The 14,230-nt window shown below is 43.8% G+C and overlaps 1 protein-coding gene across 19 annotated transcripts in view; it reads right to left on the bottom strand.

The window, feature by feature from the left end:
* The window catches only part of SVIL (supervillin), a 255,948-nt gene that overhangs the window by 48,788 nt on the left and 192,930 nt on the right, over nucleotides 1-14,230 (bottom strand). For all 19 annotated transcript variants that reach the window (XM_027559758.1, XM_027559759.1, XM_027559769.1 and 16 more), the window contains one exon: nucleotides 3,384-3,513. In XM_027559758.1, the coding sequence (XP_027415559.1) occupies nucleotides 3,384-3,513 (130 nt within the window). The remainder of the gene's footprint in view (nucleotides 1-3,383; nucleotides 3,514-14,230) is intronic.

Below are 14,230 nucleotides of genomic sequence, written 5' to 3'. Positions count from 1 at the left end.
TAACCAGAAACTCTATAAAAGGTTCTGACTTCCGGAAAAACGCCTACAACTTTGGATGGTTATTTTGATCAAAGGGCCTGGGAGTCACTGTCTCTGCCTAAATATCAAAGAACAGGCCAAAATGGGGTTGGAATTTTAAATAATGATTTGGGGAAAATACATAACTGCAATTTAGGTGAAACAAAGAGACTTCTGCCAAATCCCTTTTCTTTCAAACTTTGCTTTGTTTCATTTCTCTCCCTCTTGGGATGGGATGAGTGGCTCTGAAAGGATCGTGTTCCTGGAGCTGTGAGCCCAGCCAAACCTACAAACTACGGTCTTTACGATCTTTTAAACTAATTCTGTATGCTACAAAAGCAAAGATGTATAAGTCAGGTTAGCATTGTCCTAGACTAAACCAGGCGCAAGAGGAAGGAAAAAGGGACAGCAAGAGAAAGAACCCAAGCTATTTGTTGTAGGAAATGACAGGGGCAGCAAGGTAAATAGCACTCTTAAGTTACAAACCATCCATCCTAATTTTAGGGGGATAAGTTTGGAAAGTAAGGAAGTGATGTTAAGTTACATCGTCTCTTGAGGCACGATTGATCTTTTTGTAGGGAAAGGAAAACACTAACTTATTCCCCAAATTGATTTATGGACCCAAAGAATACATTTTTTTTTTAACCTTACAGGACCCCAAATGAGATGCCAGTTAGAGCACCAAAATTTTGTTTTGTTTTGGGACAAACCCTTCAACAGAAAGAAAAACAATTTAAGATTTTCAAGGCATCCCTCACATCTTTTTTAATGTGGTTATACAACAATCTCTAATTACTCATGGGTTCACATTATATTTTTATTGGATGGCACAGATTTTCACAGGGGAAGTGATTTATATAAAGGCCCATCTCCATTTCCTGCCTCCTTTGCTTTTCCACAGGCTGTAACCCGTGGGACCCTGCTTAGCATACACAATAAAAGCTCGAGGAGGCCAAACTGTAAAATGTTTGGTAACCACGAATATGTGCCTTCAATGAATTCAGAAACTGTGCAGGAAGTGATGACCTGACAGTAAATCCAGTCCCTTTTCCCTTGGAGGAAAAGATGGAAGGTTCCAGAGCTTGTGCCCCTAGCAAGTCTGGCTGCAGCCCAGGCAGCAAGATCCTAACTGCCTGGAGCACATGTCATGAATGCCCTTCCTTTTGCAGAGAAGCATTCAGATACTCAGCAAACCTTGGCCATGTCTCAAGCTCCCCTGTCTGCCTTCCAGCTGCCCCTGGGACTGTCTTAAGGCAGATCAGGTTCAAGGCAGCTCTTCCACCACATATGAGCATGGCTAAGGTGTGGCTGAAATACACAGCCCGCCCTTGGGAAGACACGAAACCGAGGGCACTTCAGAGGCCATGGGAAAACCACATGACCTCAAGAGAACCCACGATTTCCCAATGCCTGCTACAGAAGCCCAAAATAGATGGGCTTATTTCAACTTCAAAGAGCTTATTGTCTTGGGCCAAAGTGAACTAGGTTAGGAGTAGGAGAGCGATGAGTTCACTGCTGGTACAGAACCCCTGAGCCCAGGACAGCACTTCCCACTCAAGCCACGGCTGCTGTGGGCAGGGTTTACCACCCCAGGGGCAACTGCAGTCACTTTCTCCCATCTCTTGCCTCCTGAGAATCTCAGTCTAATGTTAAGGCTATTCTGATCACATCTACTATTCTGAGCCTTCTGGTCTACCCAGCTTCTGCTGATCCCTGTCCCCTAAGTGGTGCAAAGTGTTGAAATTGATTCTACTATTTGTAAGAAATCTACCTGGCTTTGTACTTTGTAGCCATCCTTTTTACCATGCCATGGGGTACCTGCTTGGGGAAATTTCTTTGCCTCTTTCAACATGACCAAGAGTTAAGAACTAAAGTTACCTTGGAACCAATGCTTTCAAATCAAACTTTTACATAAAGTTTGTGGGCAATGGCAGTCAATCACTGGAGGGACCTAGTTTTCTTACACTTCTGGATCTCATTCTGGAAATACAGATTTCCTATGTAGGCTCTTTAATATCCAGTCATATTTGAGAGATTTGCAAATGGCTGAGCGTTAACTGTCTTTAGTGATTATCTTTGAAGTCATGTCTGACTCAAAAGAGAGAATTCAAATTGCTGTTCCAATTTAACCTAGGAAAACACAGAAGAGCCATAGGAAATAGTGTCAGAACTCTGTCTTCATGGCCCCGTGGACATACCACCTTCTTATGTACGTTTCTGAGTGCATCAAGGTCGTCTTCATCACTTCTCTCTTCCACAGAGGCTTATTACATTGTTTTAGAGCTGGAAGGGGTCTGGGTGATCATCTGGTTGGAAGCATTTTTCCTTTTTGTTTGAAGACCTGTGATCCTAGCAGTTGGCCAGTGGTGTGGCACAGCGCCCACACTGCCCCCAGCCAGCAGGTGCATTTGCCATCACAGGCCCAGGCAGCAGGAAATCACTGTTCACTTTGAAAGTGTGCACTGACTGGTCAAAAGCTGGTCATTATGACTAGTCATTTAACAACTCATTGGTACATTTGCATAAGAAATGCTTGCCCAGATCGACAACAGTGTGTTACTGAATTTTCTTGAAACTTGTAACATACTTTGCTATACTTTCTCAATGAAAGGCTTACCTGATCATCATGGAACATGACTTCTGTGACATGTCCTCACCGACCACAGTTGTGTCCTCTTGTATATGCATGTTTTAAATCTAGGCCTAGGACATTCAAACCCACATTCTATATGCAACCAATAAACGGTTAGCAGTCAATGAGGTTTTCATTCTAAAGGCTTTAATAAGGTGACTTCCTGGCAGTCCAGTGTTAAGGATTCCATGCTTCCACTGCAGGGGACACGGGTTCAATCCCTGGTTGTCAGAGAATTAATATCCTGCATACTATGTAGTGTTATCAAAATATATATATACACACACACACATCTATATCTATAGCTATATAATATAGATATCAGTTTGGTTCAGTTCAGTTGCTCAGTTGTGTCGGACTCTGCAACCCCATGGACTGCAGTACGCCTCTACAGATATAGGTATATAGATATAAAAGGGTTTAATAACCCTGTAAAATCAGACTGCATTTTAGAAGATTTGAAACAGATAAAAGTGCACACTTCCAAATATAGGAACCTGCCTGCTGATGCATTAGGTATGTGGCACTGTTCCCACTTCTAGGGCATCTCCAGACCTCAGCTGGTGATTAACTGAAGCTGCTGCGGGCAGACTTTAGGTGTGGGCCCTAGTGGCAAGAGAGAGCTGATGCGTGCCAGGGTGCTAACTAGTTAAGCTGTGCATGCTTGCCTGGTGGATGCACATCCAAGCGGGATGTTAGTTAGAATGCTTTTTCTGAGCACAGACAACGCTACCTTCTTCTTGAGTGACTGCTCCGTCTCTTGGATGTGCAGGCTGCTGGTGATGGAGGCTTTGCCGTATTCCTGCTTTCTGTTGAGTCTGTTTCTCCAGTCTTCCTCACCGCTCTTCTTCAACAGTGCTAATCTAAGAAGAAGACATGCCAACCAAAGACTTCAGCACCAATCCTTCCTTGGAAAAGAACCACAATTTAAGCAAGTTAGCCATAAGTAAGAAATGACCATAGCTGCCTAATTTGAATCTTTCTGAATGGCATTTATTTGGAAGAAAGTATGTCTAGAAAACTAATATAATTATACTATGTAGAGTATTATATTTTCTAAGATGGTCCCAAAGGTTTCAAAGTTTGATGGAAAAGCAAATCTGAAGCCTGACTTCCCAGATAAAAGATGGAACATCATTTTACCAAAAGAATATCTCTGTTTTTGCCTTGCTTTTGGGCTGAGGACACAAAGGAAAATAAAAATAAATGTCCCCAGAGAAAAATGTCTTCTGGTGACCCCTTCTGGTCACATGAGGAATTAACAGGTAATGCCGAAGGTGGATGGTACTTATTTGCAGAAAATATAGCAGAAATGAGTTTAACAATTTAAAGCAACAGAATATAGACAATCTCTGGATATCATATGTTTATAATTACAGGTAAAAGCTGATGTTTAAGAATGTTTCTGTTCTTGAATTCTAAGTCACGCTATTTTCTTCCAAATGAACTTGGTCTTTCCAATCTGCCTTCTTAATACAGAAACTTCTCTAGAAACCCATTTTTAAAATGATCACTCCAACTTTCCTCAGGAGATAGCTATATACAAAAAAAGAATCTAATTAACTGAGGTCTTTATCTAACCTACTTTAGGTCAACTATGGTATCACTTGATAAAAAGCTGCTTGGATGTGAAAATTTGTGAAAGGTTATCCTCATGAACACAAGGCTGTTTCAGTCTTGGACATTTAAGTTGGACAAACACAGGAAAGATAAAAGGCACAAAAGTGGCGATCATTAAACTCATTTGAGCTGGTGCTCAAACAATTAAAGATCAGGGGGGGAAATGACTGGACCCTTTCCCTTGCAGCTGGGTCTGCTGGGCTGGGTCTTTTAAACATTTCATTAATACATGTCCATGAAGAGTGTATTTTTAAGCAACATATAAGCCCTATTTTGGCTGTTAAGTCCTGTCAAGTCCCTTCCTTACTGGTCACAATGGAGACTGAACTAGATGGTCTCTAAGGGCCCTTTGACCAAGTGCCCTGACTCCATTAAATAATGGAATTGGAGATGGGATGAAACATATCATACTCCTCATGGAGATAACCTAAATGTCCATCAACAGAGGAATGGATAAGGAAGATGTGGTACATACATACAATGGAATATAACTCAGCCATTAAAAGGAATGGATTGGGTCATTTGTAGTGATGTGGGTGAGCCTAGAGTCTGTCACACAGAGTGAAGTGAATTAGAATGAGAAAAATAAATATCGCATATTAACACATACATGTGGAATCTGAAAAACTGGTATAGATGATCTTAGTTACAGAGCAGAAAGAGAGACAGATGTAGAGAACCAATGTATGGATACCAAGGGGGAACAGGGGTGAGGGGTGAACTGGGAGATTGGGATTGACATGTATATACTATTGATATTATGTATAAAATAGATAACTAACGAGAACCAACTGTAGAGCACAAGGAGCTCTACTAAATGCTCTGTGGTGACCTAAATGGGAAGGAAACCCAATAAAGAGGGGAAAGTAGGGAAAACCACTAGACCATTCAGGTATGACCTAAATCAAATCCCTTATGATTATACAGTGGAAGTGAGAAATAGATTTAAGGGCCTAGATCTGATAGATAGAGTGCCTGATGAACTATGGAATGAGGTTCGTGACATTGTACAGGAGACAGGGATCAAGACCATCCCCATGGAAAAGAAATGCAAAAAAGCAAAATGGTTGTCTGGGGAGGCCTTACAAATAGCTGTGAAAAGAAGAGAAGCAAAAAGCAAAGGAGAAAAGGAAAGATATAAGCATCTGAATGCAGAGTTCCAAAGAATAGAAAGAAGATATAAGAAAGCCTTCTTCAGCGATCAATGCAAAGAAATAGAGGAAAACAACAGAATGGGAAAGACTAGAGATCTCTTCAAGAAAATTAGAGATACCAAGGGAATATTTCATGCAAAGATGGGCTCGATAAAGGACAGAAATGGTATGGACCTAACAGAAGCAGAAGATATTAAGAAGAGATGGCAAGATACACAGAAGAACTGTAGAAAAAAGATCTTCATGACCCAGATAATCACGATGGTGTGATCACTGACCTAGAGCCAGACATCCTGGAATGTGAAGTCAAGTGGGCCTTAGAAAGCATCACTATGAACAAAGCTAGTGGAAGTGATGGAATTCCAGTTGAGCTATTCCAAATCCTGAAAGATGATGCTGTGAAAGTGCTGCACTCAATATGCCAGCAAATTTGGAAAACTCAGCAGTGGCCACAGGACTGGAAAAGGTCAGTTTTCATTCCGATCCCAAAGAAAGGCAATGCCAAAGAATGCTCAAACTACTGCACAATTGCACTCATCTCACATGCTAGTAAAGTAATGCTCAAAATTCTCCAAGCCAGGCTTCAGCAATACGTGAACCGTGAACTTCCTGATGTTCAAGCTGGTTTTAGAAAAGGAAGAGGAACCAGAGATCAAATTGCCAACATCTGCTGGATCATGGAAAAAGCAAGAGAGTTCCAGAAAAACATCTATTTCTGCTTTATTGACTATGCCAAAGCCTTTGACTGTGTGGATCACAATAAACTGTGGAAAATTCTCAAAGAGATGGGAATACCAGACCACCTGATCTGCCTCTTGAGAAATCTGTATGCAGGTCAGGAAGCAACAGTTAGAACTGGACATGGAACAACAGACTGGTTCCAAATAGGAAAAGGAGTACGTCAAGGCTGTATATTGTCACTCTGCTTATTTAACTTATATGCAGAGTACATCATGAGAAACGCTGGACTGGAAGAAACACAAGCTGGAATCAAGATTGCCAGGAGAAATATCAATAACCTCAGATATGCAGATGACACCACCCTTATGGCAGAAAGTGAAGAGGAACTCAAAAGCCTCTTGATGAAAGTGAAAGTGGGGAGTGAAAGTTGGCTTAAATCTCAACATTCAGAAAACCAAGATCATGGCATCCGGTCCCATCACTTCATGGGAAATAGATGGGGAAACAGTGGAAACAGTGTCAGACTATTTTTGGGAGCTCCAAAATCACTGCAGATGGTGACTGCAGCCATGAAATTAAAAGACACTTACTCCTTGGAAGGAAAGTTATGACCAACCTAGATAGCATATTCAAAAGCAGAGACATTACTTTGCCAACAAAGGTCCGTCTAGTCAAGGCTATGGTTTTTCCTGTGGTCATGTATGGATGTGAGAGTTGGACTGTGAAGAAGGCTGAGCACCGAAGAATTGATGCTTTTGAAGTGTGGTGTTGGAGAAGACTCTTGAGAGTCCTTGGACTGCAAGGAGATCCAACCAGTCCATTCTGAAGGAGATCAGCCCTGGTGTTCTTTGGAAGGAATGATGCTAAAGCTGAAACTCCAGTACTTTGGCCACCTCATGCGAAGAGTTGACTCATTGGAAAAGACTCTGATGCTGGGAGGGATTGGGGGCAGGAGGAGAAGGGGACGAAAGAGGATGAGATGGCTGGATGGCATCACTGACTCGATGGACGTGAGTCTGGGTGAACTCCGGGAGTTGGTGATGGACAGGGAGGCCTGGCGTGCTGCGATTCATGGGGTCGCAGAGAGTCGGATATGACTGAGCGACTGAACTGAACTATGGGTATATGTATAGCTGATTCACTTTGGTGTATAGCAGAAAGTAATACAACATCATAAAGCAACTGTGTTGTTTTACTCTAAGTCATGCCTGACTCTCTGTGACCCCGTGGGCTGTAGCACCAGGCTTCCCTGTCCTTCACTATCTCTCAGAGTTTGCTTAAGTTCATGTCCATTAAGTCAGTGATGTCATCCAACCATCTGTTCCCCCCATCTCCTTCTGCCCTCAATCTTTCCTGGCATAAGGGTCTTTTCCAATGCAACTATATGCCAATATATTTAAAAAAAAAAAACTGAAGGAGAGGTATATCACACTGTACAATAAAAGTTTAGTTAAGCAAATAAGAAAACAAGTTTTACAGTAAATATAAGCCCATGTACATCTACAAATTCATGTATAACCATATTGTATACTTGCCTATTTGTTTGGTCAAATAAGGAAGGTAAGCCAGGAAGACTTTCCAAAGGGAGCAAGAGCTTCAAACTCTGGACCTTTCCCCTCATCCAACCTCTTCCTCTTCTTCCTTCCTTTCCTTTCTCTCTATGTGACTGCAGATAAGACCGAAACGTCTACTCTACGAAACAATCACTCATCTGTGATATTGTGATTTATAATACACACTTGGTTATTGTCCTCTTTGCAGGTACAGAGCTCCCACAACTTGGAATTTCCTAAATGATGAGAGTGATAAATGTGTCAACTTATGTGAATGAGATGACCTTTAGAAACATGTATATGGGGATGTGTTGCTGGGAGAACCAGACATGTGATTAGATGGTTAGAAGTTTTAGTCCCACCCCCTGACCTCCAGGAAGGAGAAAAGGGCTGGAGAGTAATTAAGTCACTGGCCAATGGTGGCTCAACTCAATCATGTCTATGTAATAAAACCTCCACAAAAAGGCCACAAGGACAAGGTTCCAAGAGTTCTTGGTTTGGTGGACACGTGGAGGTTTGGGGAGGGTAGCACACCCAGGGAGAGCATGAAACTCCACACCCTTTCCTCACACCTTGCACTGTCCATCTCTTCTAGCTGGCTGTTCCTTATATTGTTTTTTAAAAAGTTATTTTTGGCTGAGCTGGGTCTTTGTTGCTACTTGGGGGCTTTCTCTGGCTGCAGAGAGGTGCGTGGGCTTCTCACTGCAGTGGTTTCTCCTGTTGCAGAGCACAGGCTCTAGGCATGCGGGCTCCAACAGTTGCAGCCCACGGGCTCAGCAGTCGTGGCTCCTGGGCCCTAGAGCTCAGGCTCAGCCGTCGTGTGCACGGGCTTAGCTGCTTTATAGCATGTGGGATCTTCCTGGATCAGGGATCATGTCCCCTGCATTGGCAGGGAGATTCTTATCCATGGTACCACCAGGGAAGTCCTACATTCTTCTATCAACACTTGAGGTCTAGTAAATTAGAATATTTCTCTGAGTTCTGTGAGCCCCTCTAGTAAGTGATTGAATCCAAGGAGAAGGATGTTGGAACCTCCAGTCTCTATCTGGGTAATGGGCTGGGAGCATAGATAAGGGCCTGGACTTACAACAGGTGTCTGAAGACGGGCGGAGGGACTGTCTTGCAGGACCCAAGCCCTTACCCTCTGGTCTGATCCTATCTCTGCATAGACAGCGTCAGAATTGGGTGGAATTGTAGGACACCCAGCTGGTATCAGACAACTACTCAGTGGTGGTGGGGGATGGAATCCACTTGGAAGTCAGAGTCAGAATCTTGTATCTAAGTCAGGCCCCGTGCTGTGCTGTGCTGAGTCCCTCAGTCGTGTCCGACTCTTTGTGCCCTACATGCTCTCATTCAGCCCCAGATTCTATCATCTGTGACGTTTGACAGTGCTCTGCCTTCTACAAGCGCTAGTTCATGTACTTGAAAAGAGATTCTAAATCCCCTTAAGGGTTTCCATCTGGAGGTCAGACTATATACGGACTAAGATTGATCTTTCCTCCAATTATTCTGAAATGAGTCAGTTTTCTTCTAATAGGAAAAATAATTGAGTAAAATCAAATCATGAAACGAAATCAAGAGCATGTGCATGCTGCAGTAGAGCCTTCAAAGTGTCTATAAAGAAGACTTCCAAAAAATAAGCATGCCAGCACTTTCACGCCCACACAAAGATGTATTTCTAATTCATCATCTTGTGAACACAGACATTGGCTTCACTGATATTCTCCTTACAGCTCAGAACCAGCTCTCTGACTTCACCCTTGACCCACGAGTCATTATTCATCTTGGCTACCTTACCTTTCAAATCAGATTAGAGTCCAAGTGATTTCAGAGAAATTAAAAAATGCAGCCTCAGAAGTTGGGTTTATGATCTTCTCTAGGTCTTTAAAGACATTCTCAAAATAAGATTCCAAAATCTGAAGCAATGGCAACATCATCTAAAGAATCATACCCTTTCCTCACACCTTGCACTGTGCGTCTCTTCTAGCTGGCTCTTCCTGGTTATAGTCTTTTCTTTTTTAACTAATAAATTTATTCTTGGTTGTGTGGGGTCTCTGTTGCTGTGTGAGGGCTTTCTCCTGTTGCGGGGAGTGGGGGCTACTCTCTAGCTGCAGTGCATGGACTTCGCACTGTGGTGGTTTCTCTTGCTGCTTACCTTAGTGGCTGCTTTGGGAATGGAGAACTGATTTAGAAAAAGGCAAAGCGTGGCTCTTTCATCACTCTATGGTCCACCATGTATTCTGCTAATATGCCCCACGACCTCTAAGAGCCCAGATATCGTTATCCTGAATGAGGCAAGGATGCACACACAGGCCAAGGATGTCACCACTCAGGTCACCCTGCATGTCACGGGGGCAGGGAGCTATGGTTCCATCCCGGGCATATCCTGCCTCCCATCCTAGGGCGTGGCTTCACTACTTGTGTGTGAGCTCACCAGGCATGTTTTCACTCGCATGTGTTAGAAACTGCATTGTATGTATGTATATATATACATTTTTTTTTTTCCCTTGCTGGGATGGCCTTCAAAGAATTCGTCCCTTCCAAGAACCTGAAATCTTGCTTCTGGATGTGCTGGCAGGGTCATTCTCAGGATGACCATAGAAAGTCTCACTTCCAAAGACTACAGAGTAACCAAAATAATATGGAAGAAACTGAGCTTCACTTGAGCCCACATGGCCTGAATCCAGCCCAAGCCTGCAGAGTGCAGGTAACAGAAAACTTGAACACCCACTGAAACACACATGTATTATTCCCGGCCCTCTTGATTTCCTACTTAGTGTTGAACAAGCTCAGGAAGGTGGGGGGACCTTTCCAAACGCCTTCTCTCCTGCAGTCTCACAACCCTCCTGACTCCCTGCAGACCCACTATGCACTGCAGAGGGCTGGGGAGCTGAGCATCTGGTCCTACATGGGTGTGTGCTGTCACTTCAGTCATGTCCGACTCTTTGCAACACCATGGACTGTAGCCTGCCAGGCTCCTCTGTCCATGGGATTCTCCAGGCAAGAATACTGGAGTGGGTTGCCATGCCCTTCTCTAGGGGATCTTCCCAACCCAGGGATCGAACCTGTGTCTCTTGGGTCTCCTGCATTGGCAGGGGAGTTCTTTACCACTAGCGCCACCTGGGAAGCCCACATGCCATAAATTACTGCCTAGGCAATTCAAACAGTCAGTGCTTTTAGCATCCGCCAAGTCCAAGTGCTATTTGCAGGGCTGGGATGTTGAGAACTGGGCATCTGCTTAATTTACTACTGCTTAGTTCGCTACTACCAGTGAGTAGTCCCTTGTTATTTACCCCGAGACCGAGCCCAGGGCCACCACATGGGTATCTGTCCGGCCACTGGGGAAGTGGTTCTCCCTCCGGCCATAGCCCATGTGTTCCCAGCAGGCAATACTAGCCCAAGGCAGGACATTTCAGCAGCACTGGTCTGAGAGCTTGACTTGATTGGAACAAGTTCTGCAGGTTCACAGCAGTCAGCATGGAGTCAAGTGTGGCCGGGCAGATCGTGTGCCTCTAAGCTGCTGTACAGTTTTTTCTTCCTCTTTTAAAAATGTCCCGTCATTTCAGAGAATCACAGGTACCACACAGACGTGGCTGAAAAGAGTGCAGACTAGTCCTTAGACCAGATCTTGGGTTGTGGCTGATTTATAGGCTGGAGGAGTGTACTAATAGATCTTTTAAATGAGGACAAATCAAAGATCAGAAAAGGAGGCAGCAAAGGAAAAAAGGCATGCCTGCCCCAAGCTCTTACATGAACCTGGGGCCCTCTAGTGGCTGAACTCTGAGGCTGCAAAGTGAGAACCTCCAGTCTGGCTGCGTGGATGGTGGGACTCACAGGGAACACAGGGGACCCCCGCCGGGGCCTTAGAAGGCAGGAGTCACAGGCTCACCAGAGGCACGGGCGGCCTCTTCAACATTCGTGGGAGTTCAATACATCCTTAAGCTCCATCAACATCCCAGTGGAAGACTGGATCTTTTCCTCTTTTTAGTCATCTTCTCCACCCCAAAGTGAAAGCACAGATACAGGTGTTTCAGTAACTGTGGAAATAAGATTTCTAAAAGCCTAATCTACTTTTAAAGAGGTGTCAAAGATTTTATCCTTAAGCAACACAAAATGTATCTGATTTACCATGGTTTTCAAAGAAGTCCCCCATTAGGGACAACTTAAACCCAATACTTTGGCCACCTGATACAAAGAGCTGACTCATTTGAAAAGACCCTGATGCTGGGAAAGACTGAGGGCAGGAGGAGAAGGGGACGACAGAGGATGAGATGGTTGGATGGCATCACCGACTCAATGGACCTGGGTTTGGGTGGACTCCGGCAGTTGGTGATGGACAGGGAGGCCTGGCGTGCTGCGGTTCATGGGGTTGCAAAGAGTTGGACACGACTGAGTGACTGATCTGAACTGAAACCCAAACCACGTAGGCTGTTATGAAACAGTGATGCTATCAATTCGATGGGGAAAGCAAAATATATCCTCAACTTTAGGCTAGTTATGATCCAAACTTGACATTCTACATGTCGGAAAGATGAAGACAGAAAAGGAACTTACAGATATGTTTTCTTGAGCAACACATATATTGTAAAAGAAGAGGAATGTATGGAAGAGTTCCTCTAATTTCTCAGTTGCTACGCTTTTCTAAGTCTTAGTTTATGTCTATGAAACAGGGATATATAGGCTCCTTCGAAGGGCCATCTTCAGCACTCTGTGATGTCACACGAGAGAAACACAAGAGGCACCTCTGTGGTCCTCGGGAGAGAGGACTTAAGATGCTCAAGTCCTGGGTTTCCCTGCTGGCTCTGTGGTAAAGAATCCACCTGCCAATGCAGGAGACACGAGTTTGATCCCTGATCCAGAAAGACCCCACATGCCACAGAGCAACTAAGCCTATGTGCCACAACTACTGAGCCTGTGCTCTAGACCCCAGGAACTGCAACTACTGAGCCCAAGGGCCTCAACTTCTGAAGCCCGCATGCCCTAAAGCCCATGCTTTGCAACAAGAGAGGCTGTCGCAATGAGAAGTCCGGGCACCCGAACTAGAGAGCAGTGCCTGCTCAATGCAATTAGATAAAAGCCCATGCTACAAAGAAGACTCAGCATAGTAAAAACTAAATAAATAAAATTACTAAGAGAAAAAATAGTCAATTCCAAGAAAATCTTTGAGTCCAGACAATTTGCCAGTCCATACCACCAGCTTTAAAGAAACAAAAACAAAAACAAATGATGCTCAAGTCCTGAGCAGGAAAGAGACAGACCCACAAGATCAAGGAAGACCGAACTACATCCTCAGGCTGTAGTTGTTTAGAAGAAATGATGAAGGAAACTGGCAAAGTCCAAAGTCTGGTCTCCAAGAGTCTGAACCCTGAAAGTGAAATTCGAAACAAGTGATGTCAGGAACACACGAACTGAGAAAATTAGTACAGGAAGAGGATGGATTCTTCCTAGCACTGCTGTCTAGTTAGAATTTCTGTCTTCCAGGGAGAACATGTTTGCTGCTAAAACACAGCAGCCTTACCTCATGTATGGAGGGAGAGAAACTAAGCCCAGCCCCTCTTAGGGTTGGCCCTATTCACCACGTGGCCCCAGGGCCCCTGGAATTCAACCTCTCCTATGGTGAAGCAGGTGATCGGAGGAATTAGAATAAGGTTTAAAAGGTCTACTTTATTTGTCACCTCAAAAAAAGCAAAGCCCAAATAAATATTATATGAGGAGCATTCTTATTTTAAATGGTCAAGCCTCATAATTATTTAACAGGAGGAAGGACCAATGTCCCTCCACTTCTTGGGGAAAAGCTAGTGTGTGGACCGTAAAGAAATATGTAGCTCTGCTACTTCAGCAAAGTGCAAATAAAAGTACCATTGAGGTAAGGGGGAAAGATCTCTGGCCGTATATTTTGTCTTGGCATAGTCTATTACCAACGTAGATGCTAAATCAAGTGTCCCTCTTTCCTTTTTAAATGTGCAGTTTGTCAAGGAAACTGAATAGCTGAATATTTAAGAAGCATTCTCACGATCATGGGTCTGGACAGACTGTGGCCGGGAGCCCCTTGGGTCTGTGGGAAGGACTGTCTCTCGCCGGCCAGAACGTCCATGTGTACACAGCTAGTTGGTTTTCATCCCCCTTCCGGGCAGCTAATAGCAACCTTACAGCCACCCTCTAACTCCTCAGACATCCACAAAGCCTGGGTTAGGAAGCTGCACCTTTACAGCATCTCACATTTTTTTTTATTTAGAATTTTACAGTAGAATTAGAACTGCTTTCAGAAAAAAAAGAAACTAAAATTTGCTAAGCACAGGCAAGTGAGCCAAGAAGGACTGCATAGCAGTTAGACACAAAACTTCATTAGACATCCTGACAGACAGAATACACCCCAAGACGGGAAATCTCTTTCCAAAGCCTTTGAGAGAAGGGAGTATATTGGTATCTTCTACTGGAATTTTACCCCAAGAACGTTTTCTGGTGTGTCAAAGATCAGAACTTGTGTATTAAGTGATATTTATCATTAATTTCCTTAAATGATACTTCATCCTTTTACCTAATCAGTTATCAATAGTTGGGTCTTTGGACGG

This window comes from Bos indicus x Bos taurus, chromosome 13 (assembly GCF_003369695.1).
Source record: "Bos indicus x Bos taurus breed Angus x Brahman F1 hybrid chromosome 13, Bos_hybrid_MaternalHap_v2.0, whole genome shotgun sequence".
In the NCBI taxonomy this organism is placed as follows: Eukaryota; Metazoa; Chordata; class Mammalia; order Artiodactyla; family Bovidae; genus Bos; species Bos indicus x Bos taurus.
This window is presented reverse-complemented; position numbering and strand designations above follow the sequence as displayed.